The 19,854-nt window shown below is 63.8% G+C and overlaps 5 protein-coding genes across 5 annotated transcripts in view; 3 read left to right on the plus strand and 2 right to left on the minus strand.

Moving 5' to 3' along the window:
- Window positions 1–8: 8 nt before the first annotated feature.
- On the plus strand, window positions 9–4,297 carry MNEG_3506 (4-hydroxyphenylpyruvate dioxygenase; the record flags this gene model as incomplete). Its single annotated transcript, XM_014048012.1, has 7 exons — window positions 9–121; window positions 2,047–2,118; window positions 2,309–2,556; window positions 2,873–2,952; window positions 3,303–3,435; window positions 3,652–3,800; window positions 4,067–4,297. 7 exons carry the CDS (start codon window positions 9–11, stop codon window positions 4,295–4,297), a joined length of 1,026 nt encoding a protein of 341 aa, XP_013903466.1.
- A 2,475-nt stretch (window positions 4,298–6,772) lies between these two features.
- Window positions 6,773–9,491, plus strand: MNEG_3507 (hypothetical protein; the record flags this gene model as incomplete). Its single annotated transcript, XM_014048013.1, has 3 exons — window positions 6,773–7,395; window positions 7,628–8,540; window positions 8,745–9,491. The coding sequence occupies 3 exons, from the start codon at window positions 6,773–6,775 to the stop codon at window positions 9,489–9,491; spliced, it is 2,283 nt and encodes a 760-aa protein (XP_013903467.1).
- A 1,826-nt stretch (window positions 9,492–11,317) lies between these two features.
- On the plus strand, window positions 11,318–12,459 carry MNEG_3508 (phospholipase/carboxylesterase; the record flags this gene model as incomplete). Its single annotated transcript, XM_014048014.1, has 3 exons — window positions 11,318–11,544; window positions 11,777–11,981; window positions 12,250–12,459. 3 exons carry the CDS (start codon window positions 11,318–11,320, stop codon window positions 12,457–12,459), a joined length of 642 nt encoding a protein of 213 aa, XP_013903468.1.
- A 792-nt stretch (window positions 12,460–13,251) lies between these two features.
- On the minus strand, window positions 13,252–15,846 carry MNEG_3509 (putative Alpha-ketoglutarate-dependent dioxygenase alkB like protein; the record flags this gene model as incomplete). The annotated part of the gene is made up of 7 exons (XM_014048015.1): window positions 13,252–13,380; window positions 13,765–13,814; window positions 14,073–14,210; window positions 14,477–14,537; window positions 14,940–15,080; window positions 15,400–15,502; window positions 15,686–15,846. 7 exons carry the CDS (start codon window positions 15,844–15,846, stop codon window positions 13,252–13,254), a joined length of 783 nt encoding a protein of 260 aa, XP_013903469.1.
- A 1,403-nt stretch (window positions 15,847–17,249) lies between these two features.
- The window catches only part of MNEG_3510 (hypothetical protein), a gene marked incomplete at both ends in the record, with an annotated part of 4,351 nt that continues 1,746 nt past the window's right edge, over window positions 17,250–19,854 (minus strand). Inside the window, 6 exons of the mRNA XM_014048016.1 lie at window positions 17,250–17,444; window positions 17,734–17,868; window positions 18,115–18,233; window positions 18,553–18,676; window positions 18,972–19,094; window positions 19,309–19,781. Of these exons, the coding sequence (XP_013903470.1) occupies window positions 17,250–17,444; window positions 17,734–17,868; window positions 18,115–18,233; window positions 18,553–18,676; window positions 18,972–19,094; window positions 19,309–19,781 (1,169 nt within the window). The remainder of the gene's footprint in view (window positions 17,445–17,733; window positions 17,869–18,114; window positions 18,234–18,552; window positions 18,677–18,971; window positions 19,095–19,308; window positions 19,782–19,854) is intronic.

Consider the following 19,854-nt stretch of genomic DNA (forward strand, 5'->3'; position numbering starts at 1 on the left):
CCCCCAAGATGGCCGCCCCCAAGATGGCTGCCCCCAAGGCTGGCATGGCCATGGGCAACGCCTCCATGGCCTCCAAGCCCGCCGCCATGGCCCCCAAGGTGCCCATGATGGCTGGTCGCCGGTAAATGTCATCTGGCTGGTGTTCGTCGCCACTTGGTGAGTCGTCCTGCGTTGGAATTACTTGCGCTCAGAGACACTCCAGTTCGCATGTCAATGTTGCGAGGGAGCTGTGGCCGGCTGAGAAGTTATCACGCACCAACCTCGACCTTCCTTGGGTCCTGCGAGACCCCCCCCCCCACTGCTTCTGCTTCCACGCTGCGTGCGTGTTTGCTGCGCTGTGTTTTTGCTACTGAGCTCGAATGCAAGCAATTGTCAGGTATCACCTCGCCCAAAGTTTTGGTCGCATTGTGGAGTCCTCAGAATGCCTGCCCACCTCTCACACCTCTAGGTGATACGTGAATGGATCATCCGAGCCAATTTGCCAACGGCAGCAACATGGCCTCCATTTCAAGCACTTTGTCACCAGCCTTTGCTGCCCTACCCCAAGACGATTCTGGAACAGACGTGTTGGCTCAATTAGCCGGGGTTTTATGTCTAGGCACCACAACTCGCCCTGCACTCATGCCATTTTCGCCTAATGCAGTGTGTTGTTCTGCGCAATCTGTGACAGCCACGCGGCGCATTGCAGCATGGAGCAGCGGCGAGGGTGCCCGACCAACTTCTGCACAGAGCCTCTACAGTCGAGAGGGTGAAGAGGGCCTTGATGCGCATTGTGCTGTTGGCAGCTGCCACAGCTGCAACTGCTGCGATATGAACGTGCGCGCCTTTGCGTCTTCAGCGTTCTGTTTTGCTGAACAGCTGCCTGCTCCTTGGCTTGCAGCGGCCCATTCCCTGTCTAGCTGCTGTCTGTTTCTGGAGAGAGCACGCGTGCGCTTGCACCTTGTATAACCCTCAGCATTCGCTGTTGGCAGTTTCAAGACGCGTTGCCCTTTTTATCATGTGATGCATGGCTGGCTCCCGATCCGCTTCAACTTGGCGCATTGCACTCTGCAGAGGCGCTTGTTTTGCTCTCATCAAGTTGCGCCTTGTGCTGCCCTGCCTTTCCTCTTGGCCGCTTGCCGAATCTCAACATTTGGTCCCCCCTGTCACGGTACTGATGGCTAGCCCGCACCTGTGTTCGGTCGCCACGGTACTGATGGCTAGCCCGCACCTGTGTTCGGTCGCCACCATAGCATGTCAACCTGCACTACCTGGAATCAGTGTGCTGGTGATGTTCATCATCAGTGTGGTTGGAGGTGGGGCTCCAAGGCTTGGTTGCCAGCACCCCTGTAACAGGCTGTCGGTCCAAGAATACCGACTGGGACCCTTTGACGACTTGAAGCCCCTGACCCCTTCACAGGCCCAGTCACCCAGGGGCGCCTACTGGGCAGCTGCTCTACTGGCAGTGACTCCCAGCTAGGTGTCGACAGATAAGGCCCAGTCCTAGCAGCCTGGGAGACTAACCCCTCAGTCTGACTAGTACTGTCCCGTGACAACCCCAGGCCTAGGACCGCCAGTGCTTTTGATACCCAGGCGCAGCATGACCTGGAACTGTCTACGGCAGCCTTTCGTCAACAATGTCTGACACAGAAAGCCCGTGCATTGCAACCGTGCGGGGTGCTGCTTGTTGCCCGAAGTGCTGGATGGGGCAGTGCCCCCAAAATTTCAAGTGCAGTGCCCGATCCCATCCGACAGACGGGGAAACTCATCAAGGTGCCCTCTGCACCTGAAGACATTGGCCTCCATGAAAACATGCGCCTAAACCTATGTGACCACTGGCAGCGGCCGGCCCCAGTATCGACTCGACAACCTTGTCCGCCAAGCGTTTTGCGCGTGATCACGCTCCCATTAGAATAAGCGCAGCATATCGCTGGTATTTAGTGCGCTCATTTCGTGTGTGTTTGTGCTGCCCGGGTAGCTCCCTTGGGTGGCGGTCCCAACACATGTGGGGAGCTCAGCTGCCAGGATGGATGCGACCTGCCACCTGCAGCGCTGCAACCCACGCAGCGACAGGTTCTGTGTGCACGGCTTCCACCATCTGGAGTTTTGGACCGCCGACGCCACCAACACCAGCAAGCGGTGGGGTGGCCCGCCTGCAATTGCGCACGCTGCCAGCCAGCTCAGCTAGTGCTCAGGAGGGTACGCCATTTACAGTATTGCCCGTTGGCACCCTGCCAGTAGGATTGCTGCAAGAGGTCGCGTTGTTCATGCGGGTGTCACGTGCGCGCCGCCCCGCGCACTCGCCCGTGCGCCCCTCATGCCCCCGCAGCTTCCAGCACGGGCTCGGCATGAGCCTGGCTGCCAAATCCGACTACAGCACCGGAAACAGCCAATGCGCCAGCTATGCTCTGCGCAGCGGGGACGTCCTCTTTGTCTTCACCGCCCCCTACTCCATTGCATGCCACGCGGCCGCCCGCGCTTCGGGCGGCGCGGCGGGCGGCGGGGCGCTGCCTGGGTATGACCTGCGCGCGGCGTACGACTTTGTCATGAGGCACGGCATGACAGTCAGGGCGGTCGGTGGGTGGTGTCCCCCTCGCATGCTGACTGTTTGCTTTTGGCAGCCTGCGCATGAGCCCTGTGGCGCGCCGGCCCGCCGCGCAACCTGCCCGTGCAGCCACCACAGCGCCGCGCGGCCCGCTGCTCTCGGCCGCCCGGCCCCGCGCATCTGGCCCCCTCGCACACACATGCAAACACGCGCGCACGCGCCCCATCGCGCCGCTGCGCGCAGGCCTGCTGGTGGCAGACGCGGCTTAAGCCTACCGCGCGTCAGTGGCGCACGGCGCGCGCGGCGTGCTGGCGCCGACGCTCCTCAAGGAGGGCGGCGGCGGCCCAGGCGGCGGCGGGGCGGCGGTGGTGGCTGAGGTTGAGCTTTACGGGGACACTGTGCTGCGCTATGTCAGCGGCGACTGGCAGGTGGGTCAGCCAGGGCTCGGCCTGCCAAGCGCAAGCAACTCCATCCCAGACGCGCGCAAATCACGCACCAGGCTGCGGGTCCGGTGACGTCCTGAGAGCGCGCGGTTGCCGCGCGGCACCCGAGCAGCAGAGCTGCCAGCCTCACGCGGCAACCCTGAGCCTACCTGGACTGCAGTATTTGCGCACGACAGTTGCGCTGTTGGTTGGCGGGGCCACCAGGCAATACACACACCCACACATGCACGCGCGCGCGCACGCGCGCGCGCACACACACACACACACCCACACACACACACACACGCACGCACGCACACACACAAACACACAGCTCGCTTGTATCGCCACCCCAGGGCCCCTTCCTACCCGGCTACGCCGCAGAGCCGGGCCCACCCGGCCCCACCTTTGGGTTGTCGCGCATTGACCACGTCGTGGGCGCCACCCCCAGCCTGGTGGAGCACGCGGCGCGCATCAAGGGCTTCACCGGTGCGGGCGCGCCCCGCCCTTTGACGCGGCCGCTGTCCTGGACGCCGCGGCGTGCGGCGTGCGGCGTGCAGCGCTATCAGCATCCCCCGCCCCTGCCTGTGACTGTGCGGCACTCCTCTTGTCCTGTCCGCCTCTCCCGGTCTTTCCCTCCATGACCCAGAGCCGAGCGCGACACTGAAGCAAGGGCGCGCGTCCGCCCTTTCCTGCCCCCCCCAGGCTTCCACGAATTTGTTGAGCTTCTCGCGGATGATGTCAGCACCGCCGCCAGCGGGTTCAATGCCACCGCCCTGGCCAATGACAGCGAGAGCGTGCTGCTGCTTGTCAGCGAGCCCACCACAGGCACAGCGCTGCGCAGCCAGGTTCAGGTGAGCGCATGCGCTCTGATTGTCAGGCTGGCCGGCACATGGGCGGGCGGGCGCGCGGTCGGTTGCGCGCGCGGATCGGGCGCGGTTTGCGGCGCCCCTGGCGCACACCCGCCAGCGGCCTTCGGCGGACTGGCGATCCAGCTGCGTTCATTGAAATCGGGGTTGGTGCTTGGCCAAAAAACTTCATTGAATTTCGTTCATGCTTGATGCAGCAACCCCTTCCACTGCAAACGGCTGCAAACCCCAAATATGCACCACCCACCCAGACTGTCCTGGACCACTGTGAGGGGCTGGGCGTGCACCACATCGCCATCAAAACGAATGATATCATCTCAACCCTGCGCCAGATGGCCGCCGCGGGCGCGACCGGCGGCTTTGAGCTGCTGCCCCCGCCACCGCCCTCTTACTACGACGCGGTCTGGCCAAAAATGGTGGGCAGCGCGCACCACTGCCCCGCGCCGCTGCCCTCGATGCACGTGCAGGTGCTGGAAACCTGAGGCATCTGCCCGCCCGCGTCCACACTTGCAATCACCTTATCCTGAAGCGCTGCGCCGACTGCAGGCCCATGCCCTGCCGGGACGCACCCTTTGCCCCCCAAACCGCACGCCGACGCCCACAGACGCCACCTTCAACCCTCCCCTCAACCCTGCGCCGCCTGCCCGGCCAGTGTGACGTCATCAGCGCTGAGGAGTTTGCCGCCATAAGGCAGCTGGGGGTCCTGCTAGACAGGGACGACCGCGGCGCCCTGCTGCAGGTGTTCACCAAGCCCCTGGGCGACCGCCCCACCGCAAAGCTTGAAATCATAGAGCGCCGCGGCTGCGTCGCCGCCCAGCCCGCTGGGGCAGCACCTGCGGCGCGCGCGGGGGGCGCGCCGGGCGCGCGGCGCGCGGCGCGGAGGTGGTGGGGGTGCTGCCCGACGGGACGGTGCTGGAGCAGGCGGCGGGGTGCGGCGGGTTTGGGACAAACAACGTGCGGCGGCTGGCGGAGGCGGTCGAGGCATACGAGCGCACGCTCAAGTGCTGCTCTCAGAGGCGCAGCGCCCCCTCGGCACACTGAGATGTCGGCGGTTTGTAGTGATTGGGGGGGAGCGCGCTGGGAACACGGCCGCGAAGCAGACGCGGCCAGCGCCCTCGCATGCAGGCGCCCTGTGCACCAGGCGCGTTTGATCCGTTGACTTGATGCCTCTGCACCGCTCGTTACATGGGGCCATTAACCCTGCGGCCGATTGGAGTGGGCCGGTTGCATCCGCACGCATCACGGGTTTGCATCACAAGCTGACATGTACCACAAGCTTGACTGGCGACACATCACAACTGGCCGCACGACAGTTGCATGTGATGTGCAGGGCCAGGGGACACCACACACCTTGGTCCTCGGTGCAGCGCAAGCAGGGGGGCAGCGGTTACGCACCTTTCAACAATCCATGCCCATGTCTTACCACGCAACGTGCCATTCGACGAGTGCAAGTGGTGTGCCGATGGCTTGAAAACTGCCGGGTTCCTCAAACGTCGACCTGTACCCACCACATTGATGAGATGACACACACCTTACGCAGCGGCTGTGAAAGCGTGCACCTGTACCACCCCTAGTGCCACACTCCCAGGGCCCAGCACAAGCCCAACAAATGCCCGAGGGCTGCAAAAACACTTCTTTGCCCCTTGTATCAACCACTACTGTACAACACGCCACGCCCCTCTGAGGCCCAACACACATGCTGCGCTCACCACGACGCCCTGCTGGCCATACTGCACGGTTGCCGCCACCGGCCGGCTGCATCTCTACACAATGTAACCACACTGTTGCGCGCTTCAGCTAATTGTGTGATAATTGTCGTAGTTAATCTCTGAGACGCGTGCATGTGGGATTTGCGGGCGGGGGTCGGCCAGGGAAAGGTGCAGTCAACAGGAGAGGAGGGTCCCCCGGTGAGCGGCGCCTGCAGCGGTGTGCCCAAATCAGCGCCTGTAATATTGTCAATCTACAAGCCTTTCAAGGGGAGCGCGGGGCGAGAATCAGCGCCAGCGCCGGGGCGTGTGGGGGCCGGCTGGGGGTGCGAGAAGGTTGCATAGGGCATTCAAATGCGTCGGGCAGGGTCCGAGAGGGCTCAGGTGGCCTGGATCGTGTGCGTGAGGCGAGCGCCTTGGGGGCAGGAGGTTTTGCGGTAACTTCAGGGCAGGTGAGACGGGCTGGCGGCGGGGCGGGGGCGAAGCAGGTGGGATGGACGCATGCTGATCTGGCCGATAGATCTGACACCAAGTGGCGGCGGCGGGAGGCGTGCACATGGCCTGATGATGTCGTTGCGCCGTGCTCAACATGATAGACCACCTGCGAATTCTGAATCAGTTTGCTCCTTGTGCACAATCATGCGAATGGGCCAATCATGCGTACTGTGTGTACTGTGAGGTGTATAGCAGCCAACAAGCAGCCACTTCGAAGGTTGGCGGCGCTCTTGTTCATGATTTCAGGCCCTGTGCCAGCGTCGGCCTCTACCGTGGCAGTACGGTATGTCATTGCTTCCAGAGAATGCGCGGCCTAGCATCAATTCATCACATGTTTTGTGCCGGTATGTAACTTCGTGAGAGAAGTCTCCTGGATTCGGGTTGCTTTCAACGTCCAGGTTTGAAATGTTGTGAGATCATCGCGGGTGAATTACTTACCCAAGCGAGCAAGACGTGCGAGAGGCAATTCTTCAGGGATCTACTGTCGGGTCTGAACGTCAGCCAGCGGGCTCCTGGGCCTGGTTGCAGCACCGCTGCTGGCGCATTGCTCCATTCGTCGCTGCTGCTGCAGCGGCACCTGCTGTCACGGATGATGATGATGGTTGCTTTTGCCTTGATACTGCGCCGCTTGCATTGACCCCAACTCTATCGCCTGTTCCCCTGCCTTGTGGCAAAATGCAGGATCACCAGTGACGCTGCGGCGTTGCACAACGCGCTTGTCCGACGCACCCGCGCAACTCGAGCTGCATTGTCTACATGGCAGCAGCACCTCGACCCACGCTCCTCACAGCTCTGCCGTGCGAGGTCCTGCAGAGCGTCATCGCCCGCCTCCCGGACCCCGCCAGCTTTGCCAGCGCCAGCAGCGACAGCCTGCAGCTGTGCCGCAGGTTTGATGTCGCTTGGTTCCGGGCTCAGCACTCGGCTCAGGCGCCCGGGCGGCCGTGGCAGTATGCAGCGGTGACGTGGCAAAGACTGAAGCAGCAGACAGCGGAGGGCATGGCGATGTGGATGCTGCGCTATGCCCGATGTTGGCAGCAGCAACAGCAGCAGATGCAGGAGCAGGAGCAGGAGCAGGAGCAGCAGTATCTGCAGGAGCAGGAGCAGGAGCAGCGTGGTGCAGCAGCAGATCTTGCGATTGCAGAGCGCCTGCTGGTGGACGGCGACACAGTGGGCGCGTTGCTGGCGCTGTGCGGGCCCAAGGCCCCCCTGCTGCTCCTGCCCTATGCAGCTCAGGCAGGCGTCGCGGCGCTGCTGCAGCCGCTGGCCCTGCGCCGCCTGCTGTGCCGAGCCGCCGGCTTTGATCTGGGCGGCGGCGCACGGCCCGTGCCTCAGCGGGCCCAGGTCGTGGCGACAGCCAAGTCGGCCCTGCTGGCCGGCCGGTGGGCGGACGCCGTGGACATCTGCCGCGTTTTGCATGGCAGCTCATGGGACGCGGTGGCGCCCGTAATGGCAGACCTGCAGCCGTTTGCCGTCCGCCGCTACCGGGCCAGCGTCGTGCGCAGCATGCTGGCCTTCGGGCTGCTCTGCAAGTCTGCGGCCCTTTGCCGCGCGTTCCGCGCGCGTGCGGCCGGCGGCGACGCGGCGGAGGTCTTTCTCCTGTGCCACGAACAGCTCAAGCAGCGCAATCGTGGAGCAGCGCACCAAGGACCTCGTGCGGGGCGGCATGAGCGAGCCGAACGCCCGCCACGAGGCAACGGTCGCGGCGGGCTGGGAAGCCGCCGCGCATCTGTGCCTGTCGGGCGCGATGTTGGGCCCGCGGCCGGCGCTCTGCGAGCCGGGGGTGCAGGAGCAGCTGCTGCTGAGTGCCACACAGCATGCCGACTACCGCGTATCGCGGGTGGCGGAGCTCATTGCCTCCGCAGCGACACTGGCAGCAACGCTGTCTGACGTGCAGCTGCAGTGCCAGGTGCTGCGCGGGGCGTGCTTCGCGCTGACCATGGCTGGCGAGTGCTGCAACCTCCCCCAGGCGCTGGCGGACGCCGTCTGCCTCCTCGCGGGTGATGACGACGCCGGGCGCGACGGCTGGGGCAACCCTCTCTCTTGGGAATACATCCTCCCGCCGCTGGCGCCCGCAGCGCTGTTTGCTGCTCTTGACGAGATCTTGGCGGAGGCGCACGGGCGGGGCATGGGGGAGGAAGTCCTGCAGGCAGTGGCCGCGACCCTGGACCCGCCGCTCAAGGCCGCCTCGCAGCACATGGCGTTGTCGACGGCCGGCCGCGCCTGGCTGGTGCCCCGCCTGACTCGCGCCGGCCTGCGGCTGGGGGCGCACTGCGCCCGCCCCGCGCCGGGCGCGCTGCACAGGCAGCTGGCGGGATGCTGGTTCGGCCTGGGTGCAGCGGGGGGCGAGGAAGAGGTGGAGGACGTGGCGCATGCTTACTTTGCCGCCGAGCACGAGCAGTTTGGCTGGGGCACGCAGGACGTGCAGGCTCAGCGGCTGCAGCTGGCTGTGATGCGCGCGGTGCGGCGAGGCACCGCGCTGGACGTGGAGCGCACGCTCAGCGAGCAATGGGCTGTGCAGAGCCAGGTGGGCAGGTGGATCCCTCGAGCCCCTGTGTGGCAGGGGGACGCGGGCAGCATGCACAGAGTGCGGGAATGGGAATGCCTGCTGCTTGTGTATCGATGAAAGATCGTCTGAGCCTGCACAACGCGCATGAGAGCGTCAAGTGGCCTCCTGCCCATGCACTCACGCGCACCTGCACCCCCGCAACTCGCGTCCTGCTGCCCGCAGGCCCTGGCCAAACTGCAGGCGACGGCGCTGGCGGCGCTTGGCGACGCGGCGGCCGTGATCACCAGCCCCCCATTCAAGGCCTGGGCGGACGGGCTGACGCTGGTGAAGGATTATATTAACTATGCGGCGGCAAGCGCAGCCGAGGCAGGGCACTTCCAGCACATGCTGGCAGTGCTCGACGGCCCGCAGGCGCGGCACCTTGCGAATTGCAACGATTTCGCGCCCCTGGACGCGCGGGGCTGGATCGAGGGGCGGGCGAGCCCCGCCCTGAGTGGCATGCTCGGCGCCATCCACAGCGGCACCCTGGAGGGCGTGTCATGGCGGAGCCTGGGGGTGACGGCCCATGACCTCTCCACCTGGGTAATGCTGGTCCGGCAACGCGGGGGCATGGCGTGGACCGACAGTCTGCACGCACTGCTCGGTGGCCGTGTGTGCGGCGGCGCCCGCGTGCGGCCGCCGGCCGAGGGTGGGGACGCCTTTGCGGCGCTGCGCCGGTTCCTCTCTTTGTGGCCTGACAACGGCTGGGCGCTCGACGTCATGCTCAGCACATGTGGGGACGAGGCGTCCTTCTCTCAACGGCTGGAGGACGGGGCGCTCATGGCCTGGCTAGAGGCCGAGGGCCACCCGCGCGCGTGGGCGGGATATGTGTCGGGTGAGGTCGCAGGCCGCCTGCTGAGCTGCGCGGGCGGCGCGGACGCCCTGCGGGCGGCGGCTAGCTGGCTGGCAGTTGCAGATTGGGACGATTGAGTCGGAAGATGGGGGGTGGTGCACCAACCACCTTGTTTGGAATGCCCCTCGTGTTGGAACAGTCTCAACCGATCGATTCAGCGTGTTGTGGTGCACGCATTGTATACGCATCCATGTATGGTTGAAACTCTGGTTGAAACTCAACCTCTGCCTGAAATCCAATCTCTGATTGGTGGCATGCTTGAGTGCTTGCATGAACTTGCCTGCCTGCCAAAGGCATTGCTGTGCTGGGTTTCTCCTGGCCGCAATACGCCGTAATCTGGCCCTCGTTTGCGTGTGATGACAATCCTGCAAGATGAATGAAGTTCTATTAAACTGATGCTGCTCTCCGCATTTGCTGAAAGCTCCATGTGAAGCAGACTGTTACACCCCATGTGCTGTAACATGTGCGAGCACCCGGCCCTGCGCCAAGCGCAAGGGGTTTTGCCCAAGAAGCTTGCTGCCAATCCTGTGCAGGGGCAGCCGCCTCCATCCGCCGCGCCGCGACTGGTTTGTGAGGTGTTTCAGATCGATTGCAAGCAGCGGTTATGCACAGATTGGCGTTTCTGATAGGGCAAGTTGCGAATGCCGCTCCCAACATGACAGGCCTGGAGATCCTGCGCTTTAAGGTGCCCGTCACTTGTGCAGGCTGCGCGGCTCCAGTCCGCCGGCAGCAGGTTGATCAGCAACAGCAACACCAACGAGTGCCATGCCGCCAGCCTGCACGTGACCATCACACGCCCACACACACTTCCTAATGAGTGTCTGAATGAGGGCAAAAGCGACGGGTCTGTTGTCAGGTGCCTGTCATCAGTCGAAGTCAACAGCAGGTGATGGGTTTGATAGGGATGTACTGTGCAGGCTCACGCCGCACTTGCATGCGACTCGCGCGTGGCCATGGAGGATGTTTTTAGCCATTTGCGACCCCCTGGTCAACCTCGGACAGATGGGTGACATGTGACTTGAACGCCGCACCACACCACAGCATCAGGTCATTGTCGAGGCCGCATCCTTCCTCGGAGCCACGGGCTGCCCATCGTGGAGCAGCAAGCGGTTGTTCACTGCTACCCTCCATCGCCATGGAGGCAAGGGAGGGTGGGGGCATCCCTCTGCACCTGCCGCGGCCCCGCACCACCCGCCGCCCGTAGCTAGCGCCACGGTCGGCAATGTAGCCGCGAACCGCGCCCCGCTGCGGCGGGAATTATCAGCTGCGGCGCAGTTGGTGGTTATGGCGCTGCCAGGGCTGGCAGCTGGCTGTTGCGGGGCCCCGGCTGGTGCGGGCTCGCAGCCCGCTGACGCTGCCGCCGTGGTAGGCTGTTGCTTCAAATCATCCACCTGTCCGCTGCCTGCCGGCCGACTGCTCACCCCGCGCCGGCAGTGGCGGCACTGCGGCATCACCAGTGTCACCGGCAGGTTGCTGCGGTCAGCATCGCCGTGCCAGTGGCGAAGGTTGTATTTCGGCGGATAACGCCGATTCGAACAAAAGCTGTCATCTGATGGTTATTGCGAGTGTGTGAGCAACGGATGCGATGTGTCGATCACGGAGCTCGTTGCTCGCATGGGTCGCTGCTACGATGTTCGTGGCGGTATTTTGGCCGATCCCAACCGGTGAAGCAGCAGCGGTGGTGCCTCCAAAGGGCTGGAAAGTGAAACCGCTCGGCCTTGCCCGGGGCAGCAGCAGGTGCGGTGCACGGCGCTTTGGTGCATGCGCTTGCGCACACGCGACCGCCTGTGATGTGCAGGGGCACTAATCCTACCGCCGGTCAGTGGGTGGTCATTGGCAGACACATGGTTGGATGGGTGCAATGCTGCCCCTATCATCGATTACACCCTTGATTCGAACAACTATGCCCGCTCCCGGTGGACCACCTCCCAGGGATGCGTATCTGTTTGTCCCCCCCACCTACGCCCCCGGCAAGCCCTCCCCCCTGCTGGTCTTGCTGCATGGCGCCGGCAAGGGCGCGGCCGACGCGCTGGCCACCCTGGGGCCGCAGGGCCTGGAGCTGCTGAAGAGCCGCGCCTGCCTGCTGCTGGTGCCTGAGAGCAGGGGCGCGACCTGGGACGTCATCACAACGTGCGTGCCCGGCTCACTTGCGAAGACAGCTTGATGCCTGTGCGGCGCCTTGGCGGCAGTTTTGTGCGTCTCCAAAACGGCTGTGGGTCTCGCACTATCTTGATCGACCTGCCAGCAACTGCCCCGGATGTCACTGCCTTGTGCCCGTCAGTGGACACCCTCCCGTCAGCGACCTCACCCGCCAGTCCAGCCCCGCGAAGCCGTCGCCCAAAAACCCTTGAACTTTCTGCAGGTCAAGCTTCAAACAGGACCTGCCCTTCATCGCCAGCGCGCTGCAGCAGGTGCTCCGCAGCTACTCGGTAGATACCCGCCGCCTCGGCCTCGAGGGCTTCTCTGACGGCGCCACATACGCGCTGTCGATCGGCCTGGGGGGCCCCGGGCTGTTCAGCCACGTCATTGTGCTGTCGCCCGGCGGCTTTGTGCCGCCCGCGGGCCGGGTGAGCGGGGGGTGGGTACGAAAGGGTCCGCGTGTGCAGGCTGGTGTTGCCGCACGAGGCAGGGGCAGGGTGCTTGGCGGGCTGGTATCGCCTGCAATGCTTGCAAACCCGTGACGTACGCTGCAGCCGCAGGGCGCCCCGGCTCCGTCTGCTTGCCCTCAAGCCCAACCTTGACGTTTTGGCTGCCCCCTCGCTCCTTGGACCCCGCCCGATGAGCGCGCGGCTAACGCCCCGCTCCCCCCTCCGCCACCCCTCCCACACCCGCCAGGTCAAGAGCGCCCCGGGCGTGTTCCTGGCCCACGGCACGCGGGACACCCTCTTCCCCATAGACCAGACCAGCAGGCGCATTGCGTCAGAGCTCGGGCAGCTGCTGCCCGGCAGGCCAGTGAAATACGTCCAGTTCAGTGGCGGCCACGAGGTGGACCCATCAGTGCAGCAGCAGGCGCTGGAGTGGTTCCTGGCGCCCTCCGCGCCCTGACGGCGGAGCTGCTTGGCTGAGTTAGGGGATGCGAGGGGCCTCTTCCAAGTTTGTACATCTGTTTTGGTTGCGATGGTGAGCGCATGGTCTCACCCATGTGCTGAGCCAGAGTGTTCCACGCAAGATGCTCTTCCTTGCTCCACTGAAGGTTTTGGATGTGAACCACATTGCCAACATATGATGATCACTCTGCTTGACGCCAACGTGCCCGTGTTTTCATGGTGTGGACTCGCCTCAACTTCAAGTGCTGACAAACCATCATGAAGAGTCATTTTGCAAACATGCGACCCACCACGTGTTACTGTACATGCTTTCAAACCAAAAGTGCTGAACTACATGTCGTTGACAGCTAGCACACAGCCAACAACCTTTGTGTGGCTCAAGACCTTCTCACTGCTGGTGGCATGCACAAACGATAAGACACCAGGCAAACCACAAAGTCGGTGTGCTGTCACAATTGTGTGACCAGCAACATGCCGTGGATTGACACGCAGGTGCTTGGGCTGGCTGCAACAAAAGGAATGACCACAATTGCAACCCAGGCGCGTGCTATACTCGCGTCCCACCCTCAGGTCCCATCCTGCAAACTCAACAAAAGGGACGAAATCAGTTGCATTGAAACTTGACACCTGCATGAGCGACGGTGTCCCGCATTGCTCACGTCACAGAGCAGTCGGGCCAATCAGGAGTCGCATTGCTGCTTGCCCCTCAGCCGCTGCCTTGTGCGAACCTGGGGCTCCCCCCGCGCGGGGTCAGCCAGCCGCAAGAACCCTCAGGCGTCGGCTGGCGGGGTCACGGCGCCGGGGCCGCGCGCCGCTTCTTGGCGCTGCCGCCAACCGCCGCGTTATCGGCAAAGGCGCGCATTGTGATGTTGATGCGGCGTCCGACTGCCCGGCCCTTGGCCCCGCTGATCTTGGGCACCTGTCCATGGGGCCGTGGCGGTGAGGCGTGCGTCATCGAATGGCCACACGTCAGTGGCTGACGCCTGAAGGCGTGAGGTTGCGCAGGGGCCGTGGTAGAGAGAGTAGCTGGCAATTCAAGGAAACGAGGCGAGTGTGAGTCCCACGCACTGCATGCACACTTGTTGCAGACTGGCCAGGCAAAAAGTGCCCCGCAGGGGGAAGGGGGGATGGAAGGCATGGGTCGCGGCGGAGCTAAGTCAGAAGCGAGCACATTGGTGGGTTTTCAGGACCAGACAGACGGCCAGTGCCAAGCGGAAGCGATAAACCTGGGTACGGGCAGCTTGACTCGGCTGAATATGCGCCCATCCACGTAGCGCACGGTGCATTGTGCCTGGCGACCCACCTCGTGCGTGAACTGCTTCTGCATGTCGCCGCCCATCACAAGGCACGTGCCTGCGGCCGGCACACGTGCAGGAGGCACACAACTGAGTGGTTGCGGGCGTATACTGTTGGTGCGCGCGAGTGCGTGTGCAGGGCAGGCTTTAGAGGCCGCTGTTGGGGCGATGCTGCGGGCACACCGGCGGCTCTTCTCCCCCGCTCCCATCGACCTCACCCTGCCTTTGAAAATGCCATACCCAGCAGCATTGTCAGCCCCAAACCCCACCACTCCACCCCCTGTATTCCCCACCCTAAGAACCCCGCCCCCCTCACCATGCTTCAGGTCGATGTTGTGCCGTACCGCCTTGCCGGGCCCCCTGTCCCGCACCCTAAACTTCCTCGTAGCCCCGAGGCTGACAGACAAGATGGGGGAGCCCACCACCAGCTGCTTCTCGTCATCAGAGTGGGCACCTGATGCGAGGCGGATGCGCCATGCATGACGGACGTCAGCTGTGGCGGTGCAGCTGTCAGCTTCCATGCATCATCATGGGCGCGATCAATCGTGCTGAGGGTGCGCGAGGGCGCGCGAGTTGTGCAAGTTGCAAGAATAGGATGCTGCCGGGGGGACGGTGTCAGAGGAGTGTGCCACTGCTGATAGTCGCCTGAATCCTGGGAACTATGCACTGCACGCTTTGCTGCCCAGACCTCATTTGGCGAGCAAGGGCCGCCGCTCTCACCAATGTAGTGCTCCCCCGACTCATACCAGTTGACCAGCACACCGTTCAAGGCCCCACCGTACTGCATTGGTACGATATGCGCGTTGTGTAGGGTTTGCATGAGTGGCACCAGCAGGGCGCGATTTGACTGTTGGGGCTAGGGGTGCATGCGGACTGGTAGGAAATCAAGCCCCAAGTCTGCAGGAACCCCATAACTTAAAAAGACGGGAACCAATGAAACTGTGAATTTCACGCGCCGTGCCACAGCTGCAAGCAAGGCAGCCGTGCACGCACGCAAGCCCACACCCTTCCTCACCATGCCGCTGCCTCACAACAACCCTGTCCTCCAACCCTGCGCCGTAAAGCTGGCCCAGCCGACCAGCCGCTGCCTCCCCACAACGCCCCAAGCCTGATCTTTATCCGCACCCCGTCCGCTGCCTCGCCATGACCCTCCCCCCCTGTCATGCGGAAGGGGCCCCTCCACCTGTACAAGCGAGTTGGCCCACTCCACCAGCGGCCGCAGGGCGGCCGGCAGCGGCAGGGCCGCCAGCACAACGCCGCTGAACGCGTAGTCATGGCCGTAGCTGCGGTGGTAGCGCGGGGTGCTGACGTGGCGCCCGTAGATCTGCCGCAGAGAGGGGTGTAGGGTTTGTAGGGATGGGTCGTGCTGGGGTGGCTTTGGGGAGCTGATGGTTGCAGGGCAACCGTGTCCAGCTGAGAGCCACTCACACGCAACATGATTTGAGTGTATTTACACAATATGATTTGAAAGGCGCTGCAAAACAGCCGGACGCGCACACGTCGACGCTGTTGTGGAATCCTCAGCTGCGCTGGCGTGCACACAAGTTTTGCGCATGTGGTATGTCGGCGCGGGCTCGAATCGGTGCGCCACACCCCGCCTAAAACACGCCCGCGCATTCGGCGCCCCGCCGCGTCGCCCTCACCTGCACTGTTCCCAGCTCTTTCGGGCGCAGCCGCCAGAGCTCCCCAAAATCAAGGCGGGACATGATTTGGCGCGGCAGCATGAAGCGATGGATCCAGGAGGTGCTGCGGAGAATGAGCAGGGGCCAGGAGAGGGGCCGATGCGGTGTACGAGCGCTGGGAGGCTCATGGCGGCCTGTGGCGACCTTGGTTGAGCGCGTGGAGCTGCGGAGCGCTAGTGCAGGCGGACGTGCGGCGGTCGCGAGGGAGAGAGGGCGGCATGTGCGGGCGAAGCGAGCCGTTGCGCACCTTGACAGCACAATGTGCTCCAGCCTCCCGATTTCGCCGCTGGGTGACGGCGATTCCGTCCCGCCGGCAGCCGAGACGCCAGGGGCAGCGACGATGCCGTCCTCGTCTGCTGCCTCTCGAGAGGGCCGCTTTTTGCCTGTCACAGGCAACGGTGCCGGCATGGCCGCTGTCTGCGGAGGCTCCTGCATGCGCCAAGCTGGGGTGTGCGTTGTCACCGGAGGCGCGCACGCCTTGCTGATGTACGATCTTCGCTGCCTGGATATTACGCGAATGACCTTCAGATTACCGTATGTATGCTGCACGAATTCGTCAAATGCCTGAAAGCCGCGAGCTCAAGAGTGGCGCGATCTCGCGATCTCCAAGCAATGCAAACCGCCTCGTCGAAGACATTGAACTGACCCAAAAACGAGACAGACGAGAGAATAATCTCGGGTTCATAGGTGCTTCGAAACTCGTGTTGCATCCATGTGCTCGCAACCAGCCATGCTGTGCTGTGTGCTGCGCCCGCTGGGGTGCTATTGAGCCAACACAAGCAGCAAAAGCAGGGTCGCCTTGCTGGTGGACATCAGCTGTTGTGCTTGCCGCAAGTCTCAGTGTGAAATTGTCATCTCTTCGATGTATGCCATGACCCATGCCGAGCTCAGCCGCACCTGCCAACTGCGAGGCCCATGGGCATCGATCAGAACCAAGGGCCACCTTGAAAGTCACTTCTTTGAGAGAAATCATGAACCGTGGCGTAAATGATTACAGGAAGGTAGATAGTGGGTCCAAAGTCCCGTGCCATAAGCTGGGAGCCCATCTGCAGTATGAAACACGGGCGCGGGGGAGGCCAGCAAAGGCGCTGAGCCCACCGCCGCCAACGCTCCTGGAGTGCTGCTGGGAGGAAGCTTTGTAACAAAGATACAAGGGGTCAAGAACAGCCCTGACGCTGTGCTGTTTTGCAGGCCTAAGGTAAAAGGGTTGAAAACAATTAAGAGGCCTAAGGTACAAAGCCATGCGTTCTCACAAGCAAACCGCAATGATGGCGGCCGCGCAATGCAGCCAGCGCTTGGAGCCCGGACCCTCTCACACCCCCTGCCCTACCACCCCCCCCCCTCTTGCTCCGCACTCCAATGTTATGGGTGAGCCTTAGAGTGTAACATCCGTTATTGCTCCAAGCATGCAGGTGTGATGGTCCAACTGGCGGCACACAGCCCCAGAATGGGGAAGAGAGAAACGGGCATGAGGCACCCGTGCCTACGCGGCCAGGAGCCCCAACAAGGGAGGCAGCTGAATCGCCGGTGACCAGGCAGCCCTCAACTCTGTCATGGCCCAGCGCCGGCGCCCATATGCGTACCGGCCAACTTCACGGCGATCCCGGTGCCCGGCGGAAGAGCCGGCTCCGACCGCTGCGCAGCTGCCTGCGCCCCGCCGGCCAGCGTGTGACTAATGCAGAGCCACGGACAGTGCAGCGCGACGGCGGTCGTGCCCCTGCAGGTTGCGGCAAGCAGGGGAGCAAGCATGTCAGGCATGAGGAGAGCAGTGCTGCCATGTATCCACGACAAGTGAAGGCAGGCCCCAAAAACTACATGTCAACACCAGCTAGTGCCACAAAGCAGTCCGTGCCGCTGTTTTGTAATTTGATGTTGCTCACGTATGTGAAGTGCAGCACTGTGTAGAAGAAGAGGCAGGCAGTCCAGGGCAGCGCCATGCAGGCCAGCAGGCTGCTGCCCAGGGCGGCCGCGTTCTTGGCGCGCAGCACGCCATCCTCCATGGAGTCCTGTTACACAGGGGATGGAATGCAGGGCCAGGGGCAAAACAGATGGCGAGAGAGAGAGAGGTCTTGGGAAATGCATTACAGCACACCTGTTCAGATCAGATCGGTGGTTGGACGCGGTACAGTGCCTTGCCCTGCTTTGGATGGACACACATCGGCAGGCCTGCGAACTGCCGCATCGATGCCGCCGAAACATCATGGCGCTTGAGAGCCTTGCTTCCGCGCGCATGGGCAAAGAAATGGCCGGGCACGCGGCTGAGCGAAGGAAGGGCCCGCCGCTCCGCCCTCGCACCTGCGACACGGCGCCCGTGAAGCCCCACACGCGCTCTGCCAGCAGGCCGACTGCCGGCGCCGCGCAGGCTGCGAGGGAGGACTCCAGGGAGCGGTCAAAGGCGTACACCAGCGACCGCATGTCCTCGGGGACGATCTGGGGGCAACGGGGTCAATAATGATGGGGTTGACACGTGAGGTGAGTGTGGACGCCGGCGGCCCGCCAGGGGCCGTAGGCATGGGGTTGATTTACCTGTTTCAAGACAAAGCTGGGAGGATCTGCAAGCGTCGGCGTGGAAGGGAGGGAGCGCAGCGCCGACTAGATCCCAAAAAGCAGCGGCGTCCCGCCTCGCGCGCGTGGGTGTGGGCAGGGCGGGTTGGGGGTTGAGCCCAGGCGCCGCACCTCTGCAAAAATGGGGGAGTTGCAGCCGGCCCCTGCCCAGGTGCAGGTGAGGCCCAGTACAAAGAGAACCGCCGAGTAGGCGCGCGGGTCGGTGGCCAGCGCCGCCTGGGAAGGGATGCCTGGGGCCACATGAGGTTGGAAACTTGGGTTTAGGGTTCAGGGGTTAGCGTGTTAAGAAAGGGGACGTGCCAGGAGAGGAGTGGGGCGCCAGCGAGAGAGAGCCGCCTGGCACTGGCGCGTGGCACAGCTGGACGAGGGTGTGGCAACCCCCGTGTGGTGCGAGGTCAACGGCTTCTCAGCAGCTGCCAATCCAGGCAAGCTAGCCCCGTGAACAAGCCAAAGCAGCCGTGTCGTCGAGCATGCGGCACAATCGTGTGCCTGTAGTAGACGAGGGGTTAGTTGGCGCCCGCAAAGCGGCTGCAAGCGCGGCGTGCCCACCCTTCAGCAGCAGCCACGTGAGGGGGATGCCGCTGGCCACGCTGAATTGCGCCGTGAAGATGCGGCCAGAGTCCGGAAGGCGCCGTGCCATGCGGTCGCCGATGAAGCCGCCCAGGAGGGCGCCCTGGGGGCAAGGGGGGCGCGGGGAGTCACAGTCAGCGGTAGCTGCGAGCTGCACGTCGCTCATTTTCGTGTTTGAATGCTCGGCAAGCCGCTGGATAACCGGGTCACTGAGAAGCACTGCGGGTGGACCAGTTGCACTGCACGCTGCATCAGTGGGTTGAGCGTGCCCATTGGTGCGCAACCCTGCAGGCCGGCACGCGCGAGGGCGCCGGCGCGCGCCTCAGATGCATCCCAAGAACGGGGCAGCAAAAAAAACACCCTGGGGTCGGCATCAAGGAGCGGCGGGGCCCATGCACCATGGCGACGCCCGCGCCAAAGGTGGCGGTGATCATGCTGGCTGTTGAGCTCTTGAAGCCCTGCAGCTGCAGCCAGAGGGTGAAGAACACGGCCGCCTGCCAGGGGAAGCAGCCCACGATCCCCTGGAATGGGGGGTGGAGGGGCGGGGGCACTGGGTTGATGTGTTGTGTTGGTCCTGCACCATATAGCACATTGGAGGACCGAGGAGGCAACAAATGATTGGCTGTCCGTGGAAAGCCTTTCTCCAGAAACGGCGCGCAGTCGCTGTTTCCGGCCAGGTTACTGAAATCAGATCGGACCAGATCAGACCACCGGATTGCGCTCCCAGATCATCACCTGCAGCACGATGGCCTGGAAGGTGGGGATCCTCAGGACCCAGGTGATGTCAGCGACAAGGCCCTTGCGCCGGAACCGCCGCCGCTTCTTCGAGGCGCCATCCTCCGAACCCTCTGCGTCCTCCCACCCGCTCCCGCCTCCAGCACCGCCGTCGCCGTCCCACGTGGGGGCGTTGCCATCGCCGCGCGCCGCGCCGGCGGCCGCCGCCGCGTCGCGCCGCTGTTGCTGGTGGAGGTGCGCGAGGTGGTGCGGGCCGGCGGCCCCCGTCGAGAGCGCCTCCTCGCCTTCCCAGGCGTGGGGGTGCCCCAGCAGCGACGGCACGGCGAGCGCCGTGTGCTGCTGCTGCGGCTGCGCGTGCTGCGCCGCGAGGAGCGCCTCCGCCTCGACTTTGGGAAGGATGCCCGACGGCTCCAGGTGCGGCGGCGGGGAGGGCAGGGGCGGCGCCGGCTGCGGCAGCGGCGACAGCGCGGGGTCTGTCGCGGGGAGGGCCGCATAGGCTGGGTGGCCGGGCGGCGGGCGGCGGGGGTCGACGGCGAAGAGCAGCAC

Source organism: Monoraphidium neglectum, assembly GCF_000611645.1.
Source record: "Monoraphidium neglectum strain SAG 48.87 unplaced genomic scaffold scaffold00443, whole genome shotgun sequence".
Taxonomy (NCBI): Eukaryota; Viridiplantae; Chlorophyta; class Chlorophyceae; order Sphaeropleales; family Selenastraceae; genus Monoraphidium; species Monoraphidium neglectum.